A 20,094-nucleotide genomic window follows, 5' to 3' on the forward strand; every position below is an offset into this window, starting at 1 on the left:
AAACACAATTTAAAATATTATTTGAAAATTCCCATTTCCCCAGAAGGTCGTTAGACTATTCAGACACTAAACTATTATTCTGGCTTCACTCGTAAATTACTGTGAATGAAGTAAATTAACTTATAACCATCTAATCATTAGTGTTTCAATCATTTTAAGAATCAAATACTTGAATTTAAGCCATCAAACCTGGGTTCTAGCTAATTGACTGATTGTTCTATTATTTTTATTAAAAAAGAAAAAGTCAATGAACATCTATCATGTGCCTTCAACATTCTAGAAGGTGAACATTCTAGACAGTGAAGCAGCAACAGATAAAGTGAGTGGGTATATATACACGGAAATACATATAGCTTCCCATCCAATACACACACATACAAGTAACTTAAGATTATAGAAAAAGCAAGGAGAAAATAAGCAAGATAATGGGACAGTGCACATGGGAGAACAAGGTCTTCTTGACAGAGCAGTCAAGGAAAACTGTTGAGTATTATTTATTTATTTATTTGACAGAGTTAGACAGTGAGAGACAGAGAGACAGGTCTTCCTTCCGTTGGTTCACCCCCCAAATGGCTGCCATGGCCGGAACCACGCCGATCCGAAGCCAGGAGCCAGGTACTTCTTTTTAGTCTCCCATGCGGGTGCAGGGCCCAAGGACCTGGGCCATCCTCCACTGCCTTCCCGGGTCACAGCAGAGAGCTGGACTGGAAGAGGAGCAACTGGGACTAGAACCCAGTGCCCACATGGGATGACGGCGCCACAGGTGGAGGATTAACCAAGTGAGCCACGGCGCCGGCCCCAAGTATTATTTTTGAGATACGGGGGTTAAATCAAAACCTGTACAGCTCCACTCTTTCCATGTACACCATGAAATCCTTTTTTCTTACAGGTGAAAGTCATGATATAGGTACATAACCGTACACCTCTGAAATCACAGGAACACACTGTCATCCCTGGCTGTAACAACAGTGCACAGGCACCAGAGGCCTGTTTGACAGCTGATCAGTGGCAGGGCTGAAACGTCTGAGCTACTCCTGAACAAAGAGGAAATGTGGATGGAGAGCCCTGGGCCTGGAACTGAGGAAGGGGAGGCAGTGATGGGATTAACAGAGTGTGATCAAAACCCCAAAGTAGTTCAAAGTTCTGTAAGAACACACAGGAAAAGGACAAACAGCCCCTTTTCTGTGGCTGCAATATGCTCTGTAAGCATTGTGGATCTTACAAATAATGGAAGCAAAGTCGATTTGAAACTGTGAAACTGCTAGCATGTTCTGAACTGCTTCCCCCCCAGTCAGTCCTTAGCAAAGCATAAAAATGAGGCTTTCAAAGATGCTAATTTTATAAGCAAAGGTAAAGATCTTGCTTTTGTCATTCAATCCTACATAAAATGTTTCTATTTCACTGTTTCTAACATTAGAAAAAGGAGTAAGAAGTAAAGGTTTTCAAATTTTGCCTTTCCTAACTGCTAGGAAGAAAGATTTTTCTTTCTTCCAGTCCATTTGTCTACTCCTAGTTAGATGTCTTCTAATTTTAATTAAGATATTACTTCTCAGAATATGGGAAAGAAAGGACTCAAAGGCTGCAGGGACCCACCACGGGAGACAGTGCTTTGTTTGGGGCACATGTTCACAAGCCGTTGGTCTCAATTGTATTAGACACTATCCATGGCAATGTAATTATTGCCTGTCTATATCAGCCTCATGTGCCAAGTCCTCCCCCCAAAGAGGGATGGAGACAGCTATTCTGTTCTGATTCACTGTGCCAAGTTAATTCTGAACAGACAAGCTGGAGCGAGCACACCAAAGGAAGCAATTTCCCACTGACATCAAGGAAATGGACCTTGTTGCCACATTCCTAAGATTCTCCGAAGCGAGATGTTCTCTTTAATAGCTGGTCCCTGACATTTATTGCATGTGCTTTGGGGAAGCAAGCGAGGACAGGTGAGGAGAAAACCCAGCACTCCCCAGAACACCAAGGCTGGCTCCTCTGAGTCTTTTTCCTCTGCTGTTCTTCCTGCCCTCCCTTTTCTAAATCTTACACACACAATTCTGAGGGCTGCAGAGTACCTTCCCCACCATCTCCAGTCTTTGCTAATTTCAGCTTTCTCTGCATTATCAGCCACTGCCACATTCTCTAACAATTTCCCTGACCATTTCCACCAAAGTTAACACAATCCTGAGATCCCACAGGGGTGAAAAATCAAATTTTGTTGACTTCAAATAACACTTTGGGTTTGAGGAATAGCTACACAAAATAAGATAATATAAGTATATTTATACCTGACAGTCAAGATATTTCTGAATTTGCTTAGGATTTCTCTTTTCTAATTCTTGTTATTTTTTAAATTTTTAAAGATTATTTATTTATTTGAAAGGCAGAGTTACAGAGATAGAAGGAGAGACAGGGAGAGATAGATCTTCTGTCTGCTGGTTCACTCCCCAAATGGCTGCAACAGCTAGGGTTGGGCCAGGCCACAAGCTGGGTGAGGGGCCCAAGCATTTGGGTCATTCTCCACTGCTTTCCCAGGCATATTAACAAGGAGCTGGATTGGAAGTAGAGCAGCCAGGACTTGAACTGATGAGCATGCTTCAGGCAGTGGCTTAACCCACTACACCACAGCACCAGCCCCTTCAATTTTTAAATTGACACCTAAGAATACATATTTATTTTTATTTATTTATTTAATTATTTTTTGACAGGCAGAGTGGACAGTGAGAGAGAGAGAGAGAGAGACAGAGAGAAAGGTCTTCCTTTTTCCGTTGGTTCACCCCCCCAGTGGCCACTGCGGCCAGCATGTGGCGGCCAGCGTACCGCGCTGATCCAAAGCCAGGAGCCAGGTGCCTCTCCTGGTCTCCCATGCGGGTGCAGGGTCCAAGGACTTGTGCCATCCTCCACTGCACCCCTGGCCAGAGGTGAACTGGAGAAGCTGAACTGGAAAAGGAGCAACCGGGACAGAACCGGCGCCCCAACCGGGACTAGAACCTGGGGTGCCAGTGCCGCAGGCGGAGGATTAGCCAAGTGAGCCGTGGCGCCGACACACCCTCTACTTCTTTGAGATCAACTTCTTATATGGCATGTAGTATTTGTCTTTCTACAACTGGCTTACTTCACTTAGCAGAATGTTTTCAAGACTGGTCTGTGTTGTTGCAAATCACAGCATTTTGATTGCTTTTATGGCTGAATAATATTCCATTATGTATATGTACCACATTTCCTTTATCCATTCATTTTACAAACATCTCCCTCTTTTTCACTTGGAGATATCTAAGGTCTCACCATTTAATACTGCTAGTTCAGATGTTTATCTTTTCTCTTTATTCTTTTTAAAGAAGTTCTAGAACAGAGTCACAAGAAAAAAATGGCTTTGCCTTTGCTACTGACAGGAAGGAAGAAGTCATTTATTGACTATTTTGGAAATTCTGGAGGCCAGACAATGACATCACTCTACTGGGTGTCAGAAAACTTGGAGTCTATTTTTTTTTTGTTTTTAAGCATTTATTTATTTACATATTTATTTATTTATTTGAAATACAGAGTGACAGAGAAAGAGAAAGAGGGAGAGAGAGAGAGATCTTCCATCTGCTGGTTTGCTCTCCAAATGGCTGTTAACAGCCACATCATTCTTGGCCAGGCCAAAGCAAGGAGCCAAGAATTCCATCAGAGTCTTGCCCATGGGTAGCAATGGCCCAATTGTTTGGGCCATCTTTCACTGCCTCCTCAGGTTCATTAGTAGGAAGCTGGAATGGAAGCAGAGGAGCCAGTACTTGAACCAGCACTCAGCTAAGGGATGCTGGTATCACAAGTGGTGACATCAAAGCTTGCCTCTCTCTTCCGGGCCACGCGGAAGCAAGGCCTGCAACTCAGATAAAACACCCTGCCAAGAGGACAAAGTTTGCTATGGGAGTTTTCCAGCCTTGGTAATAAGTGATCAGATGCTGGTTGCAAACCATGAGAGCAGCTTAATTACCTTTCAGAGCCTGTGCTCCAGCAGCCAGGAATTACCACCAGTTCAAAAAGATTAGACTGGAGCAGCCTTAATCTGCTGGGATATGCAGTGATGGGAAGAAAGGGCGATTCAGAGTGTTCTGTGAGCCTCCCCCATCCCCCTCCGCTCAGTCTCAGGCGCCTCCCTGCTTTAGAGCTTGACAAACTATGGACTGGCATAAGACTCTATTCTGCTGCACACTTAAATGACAGGGGATCAGCCCTCTCCATGAACTACATGTTAGCAATTCAAGTCACCTGATTCCATACTAGCATTCACCACCTGCTGTCACCCTGCTCTTTTCCTATCCCCCTTTCCAGCAGGAGATAGAATGAGCTGTGCAGACCCAAACTCATGAACCCTTTCTCCACCTGGAAGGGGAGAAATGGTGCTAAGATAACTCTCAGAGTGAGGGCAGGTGTTGGCCTAGTGGTTAAGACACTATCATCCCATGTTGGAGTCCTTGGCTTTGATATCTGGCTCTGGTTCTGGCTCTTGACTTCAGATTCCTGCTAATGCAGACTGGGGGCAGCAGCAATGGCTGAAGTAATTGGGTCCCTGCCATCCATGGTGGGAAACCTGGATTGAGCTCCTTGTTCCTGGCTTTGGCCTGATCCATGTGGACATTTAGGGAGTGAGCCAGTGCTCCTTCTCTGTTTTCTCTCAAAAAAAAAAAAAAAAAAAAAAAAAATCTCTGAATGAGATTGTACCCGGCACCCATATAGCAACATATCCTGTTTTTGTTTTTGTTTTTTTTTTTTTAAAGATTTATTTATTTATTTGAAAGGCAGAGTTACAGAGAGTAGAGGCAGAGAGAGAGAGGGCTTCCATTCGCTGGTTTACTTCTCAGATGGCTGCAACAGCTGGAGCTGCGCCGATCAGAAGCCAGGAACCAGGAGCCAGGAGCTTCTTCCGGGTCTCCCATGTGGTTGCAGGGGCCCAAGGACTTGGGCCATCTTCTACTGTTTTCCCAGGCCATAGCAGAGTGCTGGATCGGAAGTGGAGCAGCCGGGACTCAAACTGGCACCCATATGGGATGCTGGCACTGCAGGTGGCAGTTTTACCTGCTACGCCGCAGCGCTGGCCCCAACATATCCTGTTTTCAAAGACACTTGTCTCAGTGTCTCCACAAATACTTTTTAACTTGTAAGTTTTCTAGACTAAATTTTTTTATTGAGAAAATATGATATTACCTGGATAGAAATGGTCCCATTTAAAAGTATAACTGGGTCGTCGTTAAATAGACAAAGGTCAACATGAAATGAATCCAACCATGTCCAAGTCGATGCTCGAGTGTCCTCCCATCTAGCAAGGGGCTCCAGTGTGGAAGAAAGGAGAGCTGATGCTGGAAAGGGATGGGGGCGAGATCAGCTCCCCGAGGACCAAAGCGATCCTGAGAGGCAGCAGAGGAATGGACAGAAAACTTCAACACCACTGAGCTACAGTAGAGAAGTAACCACAGGGCCAACACAGTGTCAGACATTATCTGTCCACCTGTTCAGCCCCAGATGGGAGGAGGGGTGCCCCTGGGGGGAGGGCAAGGGCATCTTCCAAATCCCAATTCTTTTGTTTTCTTCATCTGTTTTCAGTAACTGTTACTGGGTTTGTTACTTTTTCCTGAATATAGAAGTCCATACCCAGCAGGGAAGTCAAGTCAGAATTTAGGAACTGGCCAACCTGTCAGACCCCCAATGTCTGTGTCATGAGGTGACCTCCTTGAACACAGTGTTTCCTCCTTTCCTGATCAGCCACTGAAAACACCGAGTGACGAGCCTCACTGAGGAACAGCAGCCTAGGCAAAGCGGGACAGAAACTGCTGTGAGTAGAGTGGGTGCAGTGGCTGCAGTTGCAGCCTGGATGTCTGCACCCCATATCGGAGCACCTGGTTCTAGTGCCAACTACCCTACTTTGGATGCTAAAGCTTATCCTTCTGGGAGGCAGCAGGTGATACTCACATACTAGGGTCCCGGGCACCCATGTGTGAGAGACCCAGATGGAGTCTGGGCTCCTGGCTTTGGCCTGGTCCAAGCCAGGCTGTCACAGGCATTTGGGAAGTGAACCAGTGGACAGAATCTCTCTCTGGCTCTCTACCTTTCAAATAAAATGAAAATAAGTAAGTAAAAAACATAAAAAGAAACTGCTGTGAATTCGCACTCTGCATTCTAGAAGGAGCATGCCTCCCGCTTGTGAACCCAAACCAAAGAGGCTTATTCTACAGGTTGTGAAACAGTTTGCCTGCTGATTGCTCAAGGCCGTTCTGTCTAAGGAGATTACAGTGGACAAAGGAAGTGGCCTTGGCAAAGGGGCTACACACACAGGAGGGAGCTTCAGAGTCTCCATAGTGAGTGGTGAGAGGGAGGCTAAGCCAGGGCTCTCCAGAGGGAGGACGTCCAGAGTGGCTACTGTTTCCAGCTGGACACAGCAAGAATCACATGCTCCCACTGGCACGGTAGCTGACAGCCTGTCTGAACAAGGTGTTCATGGCCAACAGCTCTTCTCACACTCGCAGCTCTGTGACGTCAATAAAGCAGCTTCTACATCACTTTACACAGATGCAAACACGAGCAGAGGCCTGGCAACTTCAAGGCTGTTGCCCAAAGCCACACAGCCAGTTAGAAGAGAGCCTGTACAAGAAACCAGCTTCCTAATACCCAGGGCAGTGTCCGTCTCCCACGGCCTGCTTCCTCCCCAGCCAACACTCACCCTGAAAGATAATCTAATGGAAAACGATACTCATAATAGTAATCCAACAAAGAGGAGAAGAGGCACAGCGGTGGGGAGAGAGGGTCATCATTTATCACTTTTTTAAATTAAAAAAGTTTAAAGACTCACAAAAATTTTATATATTTATGAGCTACCACATCATGTTTTGATACAAGTACACATTGCATAATATCCATTGTATGATGCCAATCAGGTTAACATTTTTAATATTTATATATTTAATGAATAACATATAAACACATTTATATAAGTATATAATACTTAATATATGTTTAATAGAAAATATAAACAAATTATATTTAATTATAGTTATATAAATTAATTTTGTGTGTAATTATATAAATTAAATATAAATATATAATATATAAATATGTGTAATATTTAATTCAAACATTTAGTATTTCTTTATAGTGAAAACATCCAAAATCACTCTGACATGGGATGGGACATGGGATGCGGGTCTCCCAAATTGCATCTTAATCCTTGCATCAGATGGTTGTCCCCTGGGGAACTTCCTGCTCCTGTCTGGGTATAACTTAGTATCTGTTACTCTACCTTTGCCCATCCACCCATCCTGCCCTCCTTTCTACTCTGGTTGAGCAGATTACCTCCTCTTTGGAGTATTTCACATGGTTCCTGCTTGACCGCTGAAAATAAATCCCAGCTGGACAAACAGTTTTCCTTTCTAGAGTAATAACCAGTGCCAACATGGCTGGGCTTAATCTTGTGAATAGATGGCATTTTCCTCTCACATAGAACTCTGAATTCATGATACAAATTTCTGGTAAAATGGCAAAGAATCACAAAATGCATTTTAGAGAAAAACATGGTCTCTGAGAAGTCACAGGTGCCTTTGAAGACATAAAACAGAACATCTGGTCTAATAATCTGTGAGAAAATAGGAGAGAAACAATCCCTATATTGATACATAGTAGTAAAATTTGTATTTGTCTTTATAAGGACTAAAGGAACTTACACACCAGATCAGAAAACAAAAGCACCAATAAAAATATATGGAGACAGGGCATGAAAAGCAGACCAATAGGTTCTTACTTTTTTCCCCAGTAAAACTTAATATTTGAGGTTTGTTACTTTGACATGCAACTTTTAGATAAATTCAGAAATTCTACCTGAAATGCATTGTCAATGCCTTAGAAAGGGACAGGGAGAGAGAAAGTGAGAGAGAGACAGAGAGGGACACGGAGAGAAAAGAGAGAGGGAGGGAGAGCGAGTGCTCCATGATTAATAACAAACCCACTGTAAGTGGGTCATTCCTTAATGGATGAGCACGTATCACAGGTAGAAGCAGACTGGTTCCAGAAATATTTCAGCCCTATTACTAATTAAAAATTCCCACTGTGGATGTCTTTTAGTCAATACTAACAGCTATACAGGCATTTTGAAATATTCACAAAAATAAGTATCTTATTAGAGACCTAAATTACAATGAGAAATTTGCTGTTCTCTGAGAGGGATTGGGTGTTTTTACTGTTGCTTCCCCCCATGTAAAACCCAATTCTGTTATCAAATAGTGAAACTTTCCCACACAGGAAATTCTCAACAAACACATATCAGCATTTAACTACTAACAGACTGCAGCAGCCCAGACATATGAGTCCTTTTCTTCATCCCCATTCACTCACCTCAGTTCTAGTCGAAGGTGGACCTAGTACAATTACTTGTGGATGTTTAAAAACACAGGTAGTAAACTGAGCACAACAATAATGCTTCAGAAAAAAAAGAAAAACTGTCCTGTTCTTACTCTGCATTCTTATATATCACCTTTTGAAAAAAAATCTCCTTTTTCAGGGTAGGTTGTGCATTCCTCATGTGAAGTGTGGTTTGGGATCAGAAATGTTTAGGATTTCATAGTTTTTTGAATCTTGGAATATTTGCACATATTTAACATGATATTTCAGGGATGAGACTAAAATCTAATCAGGGAATTCATTTGTGTTCCCTACACTACTTACACACATAGCTTGAAGGTAACTTTAGATACTATTTTACATAATTTTGTGCTTGAAACAGAGTTTCACAAGAAGTCAGGGATGGAATTTTCCACATGTGGCTTCTTGTGGGCACTTGAAAAATTTCAGTTTTGGAATATGTCTGATTTTGGATTAGGGATGCTCAATCTGTACATTATTTATACATTTCACTGCTCACCAATGTCCAGAAGGAGTATATTAAAGAAGAGACCCATGTACGTGTAATTCCTCATCCATCAGCCTGGTGCTATCTGTCACTAAGCAATCAATGCACCAGAACTGCAAGAGTGCTTTTGGTTTAAGTGCCAGAGGATCAATGCCGACCACAGGGCTGACAGCTCCATCCTCCTGCAGCTTGTGATTTAGGCACTGAGAGTGGGCTTGCTCCTCAACTAAACATAAAAAGATCAAAGATCACCTTCATTACAAGACAGTACACCCAACAGTCAATGACTGGTTCAGCAGTAAGTGCCCCCATGGTCCGGAAGGAGACATTATGGATCGGTGAGTTCAGAAGATGCATTATGAAGAAGAAAGGACTTAAACAGGGCCTGAGTGATAGGCAGGCAGGGAAGGAGCACGTGCTGTTCCACCACAAGGACTAGTGATTTCTACTGCTGTGATGCATCATGGGAAACAACAGCCCTGACTGGAAATGAAATATCCTGCATGAACTTTTCGCTATAATGCTAGAACGATCTTCCAACAACTGCTTTCAGTACCTAGGATCTAGAGTGGGTGTTCCGGTAACTTACTAAGATGGGCTTTTCACAGTTGATTGACACATGACTACATAAAAACCTAGATTAACTAAACCTCATAAAGAGAATGGGCACCAGACCACTGAGTCTAGTCTATAACCTCACCGAACATCCACACATCTAACAAGAGAACAGGCATTCATCACAGGAATTCATGTCAGCTATGGAAGCCTGGAAGCTGCTTACAGGGTGAGATCCAGTGATGCTCACCAAGAGGTCTCCAGGAAACAGGAAACTTTGGAAAACAATCTTAGTGGATTCCAAAGTCAAGATGAGGTAGGTTTTCTGGCAATGGACTTTGAGTATTCTTGGCTACTTGCACAAGACAGCCATTTTAGGTCTGATACTATTTTTTTTTTTTATCTGACAGATAGAAAGGTCTTCCTTCCCTTGGCTCACCCCCCAAATGGCTGCCACGGCCGGAACTACACCGATCCGAAGCCAGGGAGCCAGGTGCTTCCTCCTGGTCTCCCATGCGGGTACAGGGGCTCAAGCACTTGGGCCATCCTCCACTGCCCTCCCGGGCCACAGCAGAGAGCTGGACTGGAAGAGGAGCAACCGGGACTAGAACCCGGTGCCCATATGGGATGCCAGTGCCGCAGGTGGAGGATTAACCAAGTGAGCCACGGCGCCGGCCCTCGGTCTGATACTATTAAATACTGTATTTACTGGGTCCTAATTGCAAACATACACACAATCTATGATCATGGTTTATCATGGAGAGGATGTTCTGGTTTTGTGTAGCATCCCAATGAACTGACATTGGAGCAGCATTCTGAGGTCAAGTCAATGTAGTGACTAAAATCACTCAGAGATTGCCCCAAAGAGAAGACTCTGGACCACAGCTTAGCTCCAGTCAAGTTCCTGCATCCATGAGGCACACTGGCTGAGGTACAACAAGAGTACTAAATTCAGGCAGCTGACCACTGAAACAGTCACAGACCTCTATTCACAGGAATGCACAGAGGGGTGAGCCCATGGCGTATCCCTCCAGTTCCCTTTTAATAACACCAGAAAAACTGCACCTACTTTACAGGAATATTGTGAGGACTACCTAAGTGTTTGCAGTTATTACTGTCATTACCTTCACAGCCAGCACATTCATCAGTTGCAAAAAGACTGACCTAATGATTAGGCTCACTTCTTTCATGCTCTCATATCAATGACCCAATGCTGACAAGTGAGTATATGCTTGTTATCAGCCATTGTGTGGTCACGGGAAAGATGTGTCCCAATCTGGGCAGAGGATGGCCCTGCAGCAGAACAGTGGAGCTGCTGGCTCCAGACCAGGGAGGAAACTCACCACATAGAGCTTGCGCCAGATGACCGCCCATTCTCGCAGAGTGGTTGTGAGCTCCTGTACCAGTGGGAGCTCGCCAGGAATCACGGTCTCATGCTGCCTGTGGAGAACCAAGCAGACACTCAGTTCGCTGTAGGGTGATTCGAGCTACGTTCTTCATGGGGATCATATGCCACGGTGCTCAAGGACAGGAATGGGGCTGCTTAGGTTTAAAACAAAGCAAAACTTGTACATTGTGGGGAGGGGGGGCCTGAGTAGGGGACTTTATGACATCCAAGCATCTGAGAAAAGGGCTGAACAGTGCAGTCCCCAAAATGAACTGAGTTTCTGCAATGGATGGGCCCATACCCAGCCTTGACCTCCCTATTTTAATTTTTATTCTCTTAATTTATTTGAAAGGGAGAGGGAGGGAGGGAGAGGAGGGGAGAGAAAAGACTCCATTCATAGACTCATTGTCCCCAAATACCTACAACTGCCAGGGCTGAAAGTCAGAACTTAACCAAAGTCTCCCATGAGCAGGCCCCGACCACTTGAGCCTTCACTTGCTGCCTCCCAGGGCACACACTGGCAAGCAGCTGGAACTGTGAGTAGAGCTCACTAGGCACTCTGATTTGGGATGTGTGTACTCCCAAGTGGTGTCTTAATTGCTGGGCCAAACACCCCAGATCTCCAGTTTGGTTCTCTCCGGCTGCCTCAATTATCAAAACAGGTTGGCTTTGGGGATTTTTGCAGTTGGAAGCCAAAAATTCTCTTATTTTCCATGTTTCTACCTGTCAAGCAACTGTTTTAATCGGGGGTGGGGTGGGGTGGGGTAGGGTGAAGAGGTGAGGTCCCAGGACTTGCTGGTGGGTCCAGAAGTAGTGCTCTCCTCTATAATGGTCCTGGGTTTCCATCTCATCTGCTGCTTCATAGCACCGTGAATGTACACATACCCAAATCCTCACTTACTGACTACACACTTCAAAAAGGTAGGCACTACATTTATTCATGTAAATCCTCTCCAGTATTATTATAATTAACAACAGGAGGACAGAGCAAGAACAAGCAAACACATGGGGACTCATGGTGGGACTGCCAGATTTAACACAGAAAAATACATGTTTATATTTCAGTCAGATTAAAAGGATTGTCAAGAACATGCATGACTCATGAGATATCTGGGACATACTATGAAAAGTTACCATCTCCAACTTACAACAGCTTGACTTATGATTTTTTCAGCTTTAGAATTGTCTGAAAGTACAGCCATATAACCATTTTAGTACAGTGTTCAATAAATCACACTTTAGTATAAAATAGGCTTTGTGTTAGATGATTTTTTTTTCCAAGCTAGTCTAATCCAAGTGTTCTGAGCATATTTAAAGTAGGTTGACTCCTTGGGACATTCAGATCTGGCTAAAAGGTCCATGAGAGTCTCACGGACATGGGAAGCCATGACACGACGGCAAAAAACGATCTAAATGAAAGATCCTGGTGAACAAGACCCCAGCAGAAGGAACAGGCCATCAAGGAGGAAGGCGCCTTTCTCTGAAGGGAGGAAGGAAACTCCACTGTGATATGGCCTTGACTAAACAAATTCAGAGTTGGTGAACTCAAGGGGCTTCCATAGCCTAGACAGCTCATAGCAAGAGTCTCGGGTGATTGCTGACATCATAAATAAGAGTGCCAATTGTTAAATCAACAACGGGAGTCACTGGGTACATGCTCCCCATGCAGGATCTCTGTCCTTAATGTGTTCTACTATGAAACTTATAAACAACACTACTAGTCAAACAATGCTCTATACCTTGTGCGGTTGTGTGAGTGCAGCCTGTTGAAATCCTTGCTTAGTATATACTAAGTTGATCTTCTGTATATGAAGGTAATTGAAAAATGAAACTCGATGAAGGGCGGGATGGGAGAGGGAGTAGGAAAGGGGAGGGCCGCGGGAGGGAGGGAGGTTGGGTGGGGGAGCCACGACAATATAAAAGTTGCACTTTGTAAATTCACATTTATTAAATAAAAATAAATAAATAATAATAAAAAATAAAGTAGGTTGACTAAGCTATTGTTTGGGAGGTTAGATGTATAAAATGTATTTTCAACTTAAAGTATTTTCTACTTCTGATGGGTTTATTATGATGAACCCCACTAGAAGTTGAGGAGCATCTCTACATGTTATTATCTGAATTGCAAATTTAACTGGGCATTCTGCACTTTATCTGACAACCCTAACTGGTAGGATGATGCCTCCTCTCTCACCTGTATACCAGTGTGGTAGGAGATGCAGTTTTTGGTCCTGGTTCTGCCACTGAAGAGTTGTATGAGTTTAAGTACATCTCCATCTCTCACACAGGGGCTAGGGCTGAAGATGTTCTTTCTAGCTTCCAGGCTGCATGACTCTGGGATCCAGTTGATTTTTCCACAGCCCTATCCACCTGTCAGTCAATCCTGGGATGATAATTCTACTCTAGGCTCTCCTTGTCACCTCCTTAACTCACTTGCCCATAGACTTCATCAACACAGCGGCCTCTCCCTCCCAATTTGGCAGAGTATTTCATTTTTCTTAACTGCCCCAAAGAAAGGACTTTCCAGAACAAATAAGATGGGGGCAAGAAATAAGAACACCCCCCCCCAAACTTACAGATTTTATATGTGGAGCACATTCACATGCATTGGGTCAGTGGACTCATGTCAAGCTCATGACCAGTGTAGGGCCAGAGACGGAAAATCCTAATATGAAACACCAAGGTGCCCTTGAGGTTAAGTGACTCATCCATGGCTCAGGAGTGATAAATTTAAGCTGTCATCTACACATCTACCCCTCAGGACTTAACCACAGGAACTCAAAACGTTCACGTGTTCCCCACCCCCCTCCACACATACACACATTGAGGAGGTTGTAAATGCAAGAGGGAGGCCAAGGCCCTTAGGTCATTACTTCTGTCATTACCATTCTGGGGAAGGATGCCAGAGAGGAACAATTATAGAAAGAGAAGACAGAGGAAGTAATTATATCAGGGAAAGGTTTTTATTAATTCATCTCTCATAGGAGGAGAATTGCAACTGATGATATGAGAGCACTATGAATGGATATATGGCATTCTTTAATGACAATCTTATAGCTTCATCTTTTTCCAGGAGTCTGCCTACGTGGGACCTTACCCTCTGTCTTCCACAGTTGCTTCTTTCAAATGGATATACGTTTCAGGGAAGATACCCTGTGGAGAAAAAACTGTGGTTATTTGAATATAAAAAAACCTAAGCCAGGAAAGTGAAGAGCATGAATGACAGAAAGAATGAATGGGAACACTTGTGCTACCAGGACTGGTGCTTCAAGGAAGGCATGGCTGAAACACTGGAAAGACAGAAATTAGGATTTGGACTCAGAGAGCTAGGGAAGCGCTGGCTGCAACAACGGTTAAGTGAGCTCCTAAAACCTCCAGCAGCTCTTATCTACCATGAGATAGTCCTGGTTTTGGGTCTCATTTAATGAGGTGGAGGGCGGTATAGGACTCAGCAGCCCATAAAATGATACAGATTTTCTCAAGTAATTCTCTTCAGCACTTTCACTTACATCAAATCTACCCCAAATCTCTGAGTATTAGTTACTTGGTTATTTTTAATACATGATAGTCTAGAATATCTCTCCCCTCTATATCCCTAAGAGGCAACTCCACATTAGTATCGTGAAGCTGCCCATAGGAAAAATTAAGGCCCAGAAAGATGTAAGGAAAAGACAGGAGACCGGTAGGTACAAACTACTGAGTTTTCACTGAGAGACATGCTTATTGCCCAACAGAGAAGAGGACACCCAGGGCAGGCACTGTTGGTCTCTGCTGTATGTTATCTTCAATGGCGGCACCATGGGTTCAACAGCTTTCTGCCCTGCCCCTGGAGGAATCAGTGTGAACCACGTGGGCATTACTTGTCAGGGTGACCACAAAGGCATGTGGGGGTGTGTCCTACTACCTGGAAGACAGTGGTACACGATGCATATGCCCCTGGTGATCCTTAGTTCACTCAGAGATGGGACACAAATGAATGTCAACAGAGGTGGGTCCAAGTCCAGGTTCATGCAATGTATTTGACCATACGATACTCTCTCTTTTTTCATCTTTCGCCAATAAAAGAGGAAACATTGAGAACAGTTGAGATTAAGTTGCTCCCAGCAAGGGTGAGGACAGGGTGGATCCTGCAACTGCTTTAGTCAGAAATAAAAGGGGCCATCCATTCCCACCACGCAGAATAAACGAAAGAGCCACATACCTTTTTCTCACGTGGAGAAAGGGTCAGGCATGGGGTGCATGAGTGAGAAAACACTAGCAGGATTCCAAACCTGTGGCTGATAGAGCCAAGAGTACACGCACAGACAAGGGACCCTGACCTCTTTCATGATGGGGACAGGATTCAAAGTGATTTCAGAAAACTAATCAAAGAGTGAAACAAAAAGTCAACACATAAGTAAATTAAACTGGGCCTGATTTCTGAAGCTCCACATTTGTTCCTGGCATGCCAAAAACTGTGCCCTCGGTCTGCTGAGCTCGGGTCAATGCTTTGTTAACTGTCATCTGCACGAAGAACCAAGTCATGGAGCTCACCCTGAAGACATCCTGCTGAATGGAGTATGTCAATTACAGAAGACAAGTACTGTTTGATTCTCTGACTCTACTTATATGAAATGTCTGGAAGCATCAAGTTCATAAAGACAGAAAGTAGAACAGAGGTTGCCAAGGGCTGAGGGCAGAGGACAATGAGGAGTTACTGCTTAAGAGTACAGAATTTCAGCTTGGAGATATGAAGAAGTTCTGGAGACGGATGTGAATATACTTAATGCCACTGAACTGTGCACGTAAAAGGGTTAAGAGAGTAGATTTTATGTGATACATTTCCTACCACAATTAAAAAGGGAGACATTGGGTAGGAATCAAAAAGTCATAGTCATAGGGCCTATATTTGGGAATTAAATAAGATGTACCATTGCTGGGCCAAAGGAACATTCTTGGAGAAGATATTTTCAATCAAGAAGATGAAGAAGCTAAAATTCTCATGTAGTCAAAATCTAGGGATATCCCACCTAAAAACCTAGTAACTACTAATCTCCAAGACAGAAATAGTCAGACATATAAATAAAGTGATAAATTTTGCAACATCCAAGCAGATCATAAACATGAAGTATATGTTGGGTGTTCAGCCATGATGATTTTCATATTAAGGGAATACTTATTTTATTGTATTACCACTTGGGCACTCGAATCTTCTTCCCACGCTAGCACTTGGGCCTTTTATAGTCATTTAATTGTACTTCCTGTACCACTATGATACACAGAAAGCCACAGTAAACTGGGGTAAGATGCTCTGATTTACAGCTTCCCTCTCAATCCTGCTTTTTCTTTCTCAATGCAAATTACTCACTCGAGTAAAAAAAGAAAAAAATTAATGATTTTCTAGATGCTATCCTTATCTACACTCCCACAATCCTGCCAGGATCAATAATTAGTTTCTGAAAAGCTCTTGGCTTCTTCAGTTTGTAAAGCCACCAGCTCCTTTCATTACCACTCTAAATGGCTAGGTTGGCTTATAAATGACACCAAGAATTTCCATTAAAATAATAGACCTTTCAAGGAGCTCTTTCCCTAAAGACTGGGAAACACGGGATAGAGCATTAGGAGAGCATTTCTAATGGGCTGGATCTCTTAATGAAGGGGTGTCAGAAGTTGAGCACAATTCAGAACAAATGTCTTTGAATTCCCTCCATCTGCCCCCCCATCTCTCCATAAGAAAGATATTTCAATTTAAAAAAAAATCAACAAATAAAGGTCTGGCTCTTTTTTGTATCATCATTTCATTGATTATAATATTTTTCTTAATTATAAACACTAAGGAGAAGCTCTTACTGAAATAATTCATTTAAAGGCAAGGTTCTATGCTTTAAAAGGATTTTAAGAATGCTTTAATGGGTACAAAAAAATTAAAAATGCATCCTGAACTTATCATTTAGATCTCAGCAGGGCACCCTATTCATTGACTTTTCAACGCAGATAACAAGAACACTACTAGCAAGATGGATTTTGATATATTAGGAAATCACAGGGTGCATTAGTGACTGAGGTTTTCCATGTTCGAGAGGATTGCTATTCACTGTAGTCTTGCTGAAAAAGAAGACTCATGCTTCACGACCTCCTTTCAATATGACTGACATTGCCAGTTAAAAATCAAGCATTTTATTTGCTCCTTACATTCGTATGATTTGGCTTTGGCTTTTAGTGTGTTTTTTTTTTTTTTAAATTAACTTTAAAAAAAGGATTGCAAACTAAGTGACAGAAGTATTCTTACTCTTTAACAAACAGAGCAACAAAGCCCTTAACTCTAAGTGTACTCTGAAATAACGGCCACTTCCATAACTATGAGTAAAATAAACAGTGATGTAGTTAAGGGCCCCAAGTGGCCGCACTCCAGGTAGGATCTCACTAAAGGTGCAGAAGGAGAGTGCTTTGCTTGAGGTCAGGTTCTCCTTCACCCCACCAGGTTGGCTGTCTTAGATCGTTATCTGAAGGCCCAGAGAAACTGAAGTCAGCAGGAGTTGAAACAAAACTAATTGAGTTGAAAATGACATGCGGCCAAAAAAAAATCTAACTGTGGGTATAAAAAATTAAATTCAACATCGGGGTTTGTGGAGGCAAAAAAAAAAAAAAAAAAAAAAAAAAAGACCAAAATTCTGGGAGTTGCTATTTGCATGAAATGTAAACTCTGATTTGTTTTGCTGGTTTATTAAACTGTCACGGTTGAAAAACCCTATGTGTATACATATGTATGTGCAAATACTGAGTGTGACTGAATTTGCAACAACACAGAAAACAGTGCTGGTTTTCAAGGTTTTATCCCTTGTAGAAAGGTGTTTTCTGGGCCCTGTGCTCTTCTGAGAGTTGACCGCCCAAAATTAGCCCATCTACATAGGGTTGCTTGTAGTTCCCACTGAGTTTGAAGAATAAAATCTGTGGGCTTTTTTTGCCCCCCATTTCCTTCTTGATAAACTCTAAAACGTTTCTCCTTCTTCCTCCTCTAATGTACTATTTGGCATGTGAACTAATTGCAAAATAATAAGGTCCTATCAACTTTGCTCTTTGAAAAGGAAAGTGCTGACATGCCATGCTGCCCTAGTGAGTACCATCAAAGGAAAAGCGCTGACGTGAACTAAAATAAACTGAGGGGGGTATTAACATAACTAATAGATTTTCTTTAGCTTGATGATCAGTAGCTTTGACAAGGGAAAGGCTGTCTAGGTCAGTGTTTTTCAAACTCTGCCCACAATGAATAGTAAGGGATATATTTTCAAGACAACTCAGTACTACATACAAATACATAAAATGTAATAGAAATTATAAAAATATGTTCCTAAAAGTTTCATAAAAAGACACTTACCACTGCTTCCAGCTTTCTTCTTTATTGTTCAGTTCTGATGCAGGGAACATGTTGGTTATATGCCCACTGCACTGATTTCATGATGTATTACTGGGGTAGTCACTTTGTAATAAAGGAAAGAATCAAGTGGAAACAGGAGGCCCTTTAGCTCTGGGATTTTAGAATTGCTGGTAAAGGATAAAGGGAGAAGTAAGGGTCCCTCCCTTGCTGACACAGAGTCCCACTACCACAGCCTGACTGTGTTACCACCTCGTTTAGCTTGCTGGACAGGGAGCAAAAAGTCCTCTGGTACATTCTCCTTGAATTGGCTGGTAGCATGCAGCTGATGGAATTTACATTATTATACTGAAGCACTTTGGTCAAAGAATTTGTTTTCAGATCAAAAGAGAAGCATCAAAGACAGCACAAACCAGGTCCAGAGAGAGGGTACAGCCTATCAGAGAATAGCATAGCATAATACAGAAGCAGTAACCAGCTTTCCAATGAAATAAAAGAATGATAAGCCATACCTTTTTGGACTTATTGTGCAGGGTATATCCTCTGTACCAACCTGTCGGGGCATAAGAGAACACAAAATGTTTTGTGTTTTCCGGGTTATTAAAAAGATATTAGCAGTAAAAACTTCCATGTTATGTTAGCACACTGTGATGGAGCCCAAGAGAAAATCAGCACACAATGCAGTGGAGAAAGTTTATTATGTACAAAAAAAAAACCGAGACCTACTTTAGAGTTGAGTTCTTTTAATAACTACAGAATTTAACATTCACTTAGATCAACCTTCACTTCTAATCTTTAGGAGAAAGAACAGAATCCCCCCTCATCTCCCAAAAGAAAGCAGGATACAGTCCAACATTTTAACATTAACCTTACATGTTTTTACATGAATGAATATCAACTTTTACCACAAATACACATTTTACAAGTTACTTTATCCTATTGAAAGGTATTTTTAGGCCAGTGCCGCGCCTCACTAGGCTAATCCTCTGCCTTTGGCACCGGCACCCCGGGTTCTAATCCCCGTAGGGGCACCGGATTCTGTCCCAGTTGCTCCTCTTCCAGTCCAGCTCTCTGCTGTGGCCCGGGAGTGCAGTGGAGGATGGCCCAGGTCCTTGCACCCTGCACCCGCTTGGGAGACCAGGAGGAAGCACCTGGCTCTTGGCTTTGGATCGGCGCAGCGCACCGGCCGTAACACGCCGGCTGTAGCGGCCACTTGGGGGGTGAACCAACAGAAAAAGGAAGACCTTTCTCTCTGTCTCTCTCTCTCACTGTCTAACTCTGGCTGTCAAAAAAAAAAAAAAAAAGATATTTTTAAATAATTTATATTTTTGCTCTCTCATTCTTCCATATTCCCAGGTTAAGGACAACTATTTCTGAAATAAATTTAATTTGTAGTAGCAAACTTTACATGCAAAAATATTTGCAACTGGAAACAAAATAAAAAAAAAACAGTATGACATTTTGTGCACTTCTTAGTAATGCTATAAGAGCCCCCCTCAGTAAAGATTTTATTGCTTGGTTGCTGAGTATTTAGAAGGCTTTACCTTCATTTAAAAAGTTTCAATAATGATATATACACCTGAGGCTTTTTTTTCCCATCTTTTGTCTTGTAAAGGGAATGTACAATTTAATCTGTCCATAAACAGGCATTTGTACTGAATGTTTATTAAACACCAGTTATAGGTAGTTACTGTGATAATTCTCCTCACTCCCCATGCCCATGAACTTAGGCAGCAAGGTGGTAATTTCATTCAAGAAAACCCTGTCATAAATGACACACACATTTCAGGTGACCACATACACCCAGGAGATGGATTTGATCATTAAACACTGTATATATGCAGTAAATTACACTGTGCCCCATAAATATGCACAATTAATATGGGCATACTTTAAAAATTTTAAAAATCAGTAAGTAAATAAATAAAATTTAAA

At 42.5% G+C, this 20,094-nt stretch overlaps 1 protein-coding gene across 3 annotated transcripts in view; it reads right to left on the reverse strand.

The window, feature by feature from the left end:
- The window catches only part of DOCK5 (dedicator of cytokinesis 5), a 222,176-nt gene that overhangs the window by 119,833 nt on the left and 82,249 nt on the right, over positions 1–20,094 (reverse strand). For all 3 annotated transcript variants that reach the window (XR_007913841.2, XM_017338016.3, XM_051832054.2), the window contains exons 3-5: positions 18,672–18,712; positions 13,906–13,961; positions 10,765–10,861 (exon numbers count right to left, since the gene is read on the reverse strand). Coding sequence is in view for 2 of the 3 variants with exons in the window: in XM_017338016.3 (XP_017193505.2) it covers positions 10,765–10,861; positions 13,906–13,961; positions 18,672–18,712 (194 nt within the window). In the remaining variant the exon portion in view is untranslated. The remainder of the gene's footprint in view (positions 1–10,764; positions 10,862–13,905; positions 13,962–18,671; positions 18,713–20,094) is intronic.

This window comes from Oryctolagus cuniculus, chromosome 2, assembly GCF_964237555.1.
Source record: "Oryctolagus cuniculus chromosome 2, mOryCun1.1, whole genome shotgun sequence".
NCBI classification, from domain to species: Eukaryota; Metazoa; Chordata; class Mammalia; order Lagomorpha; family Leporidae; genus Oryctolagus; species Oryctolagus cuniculus.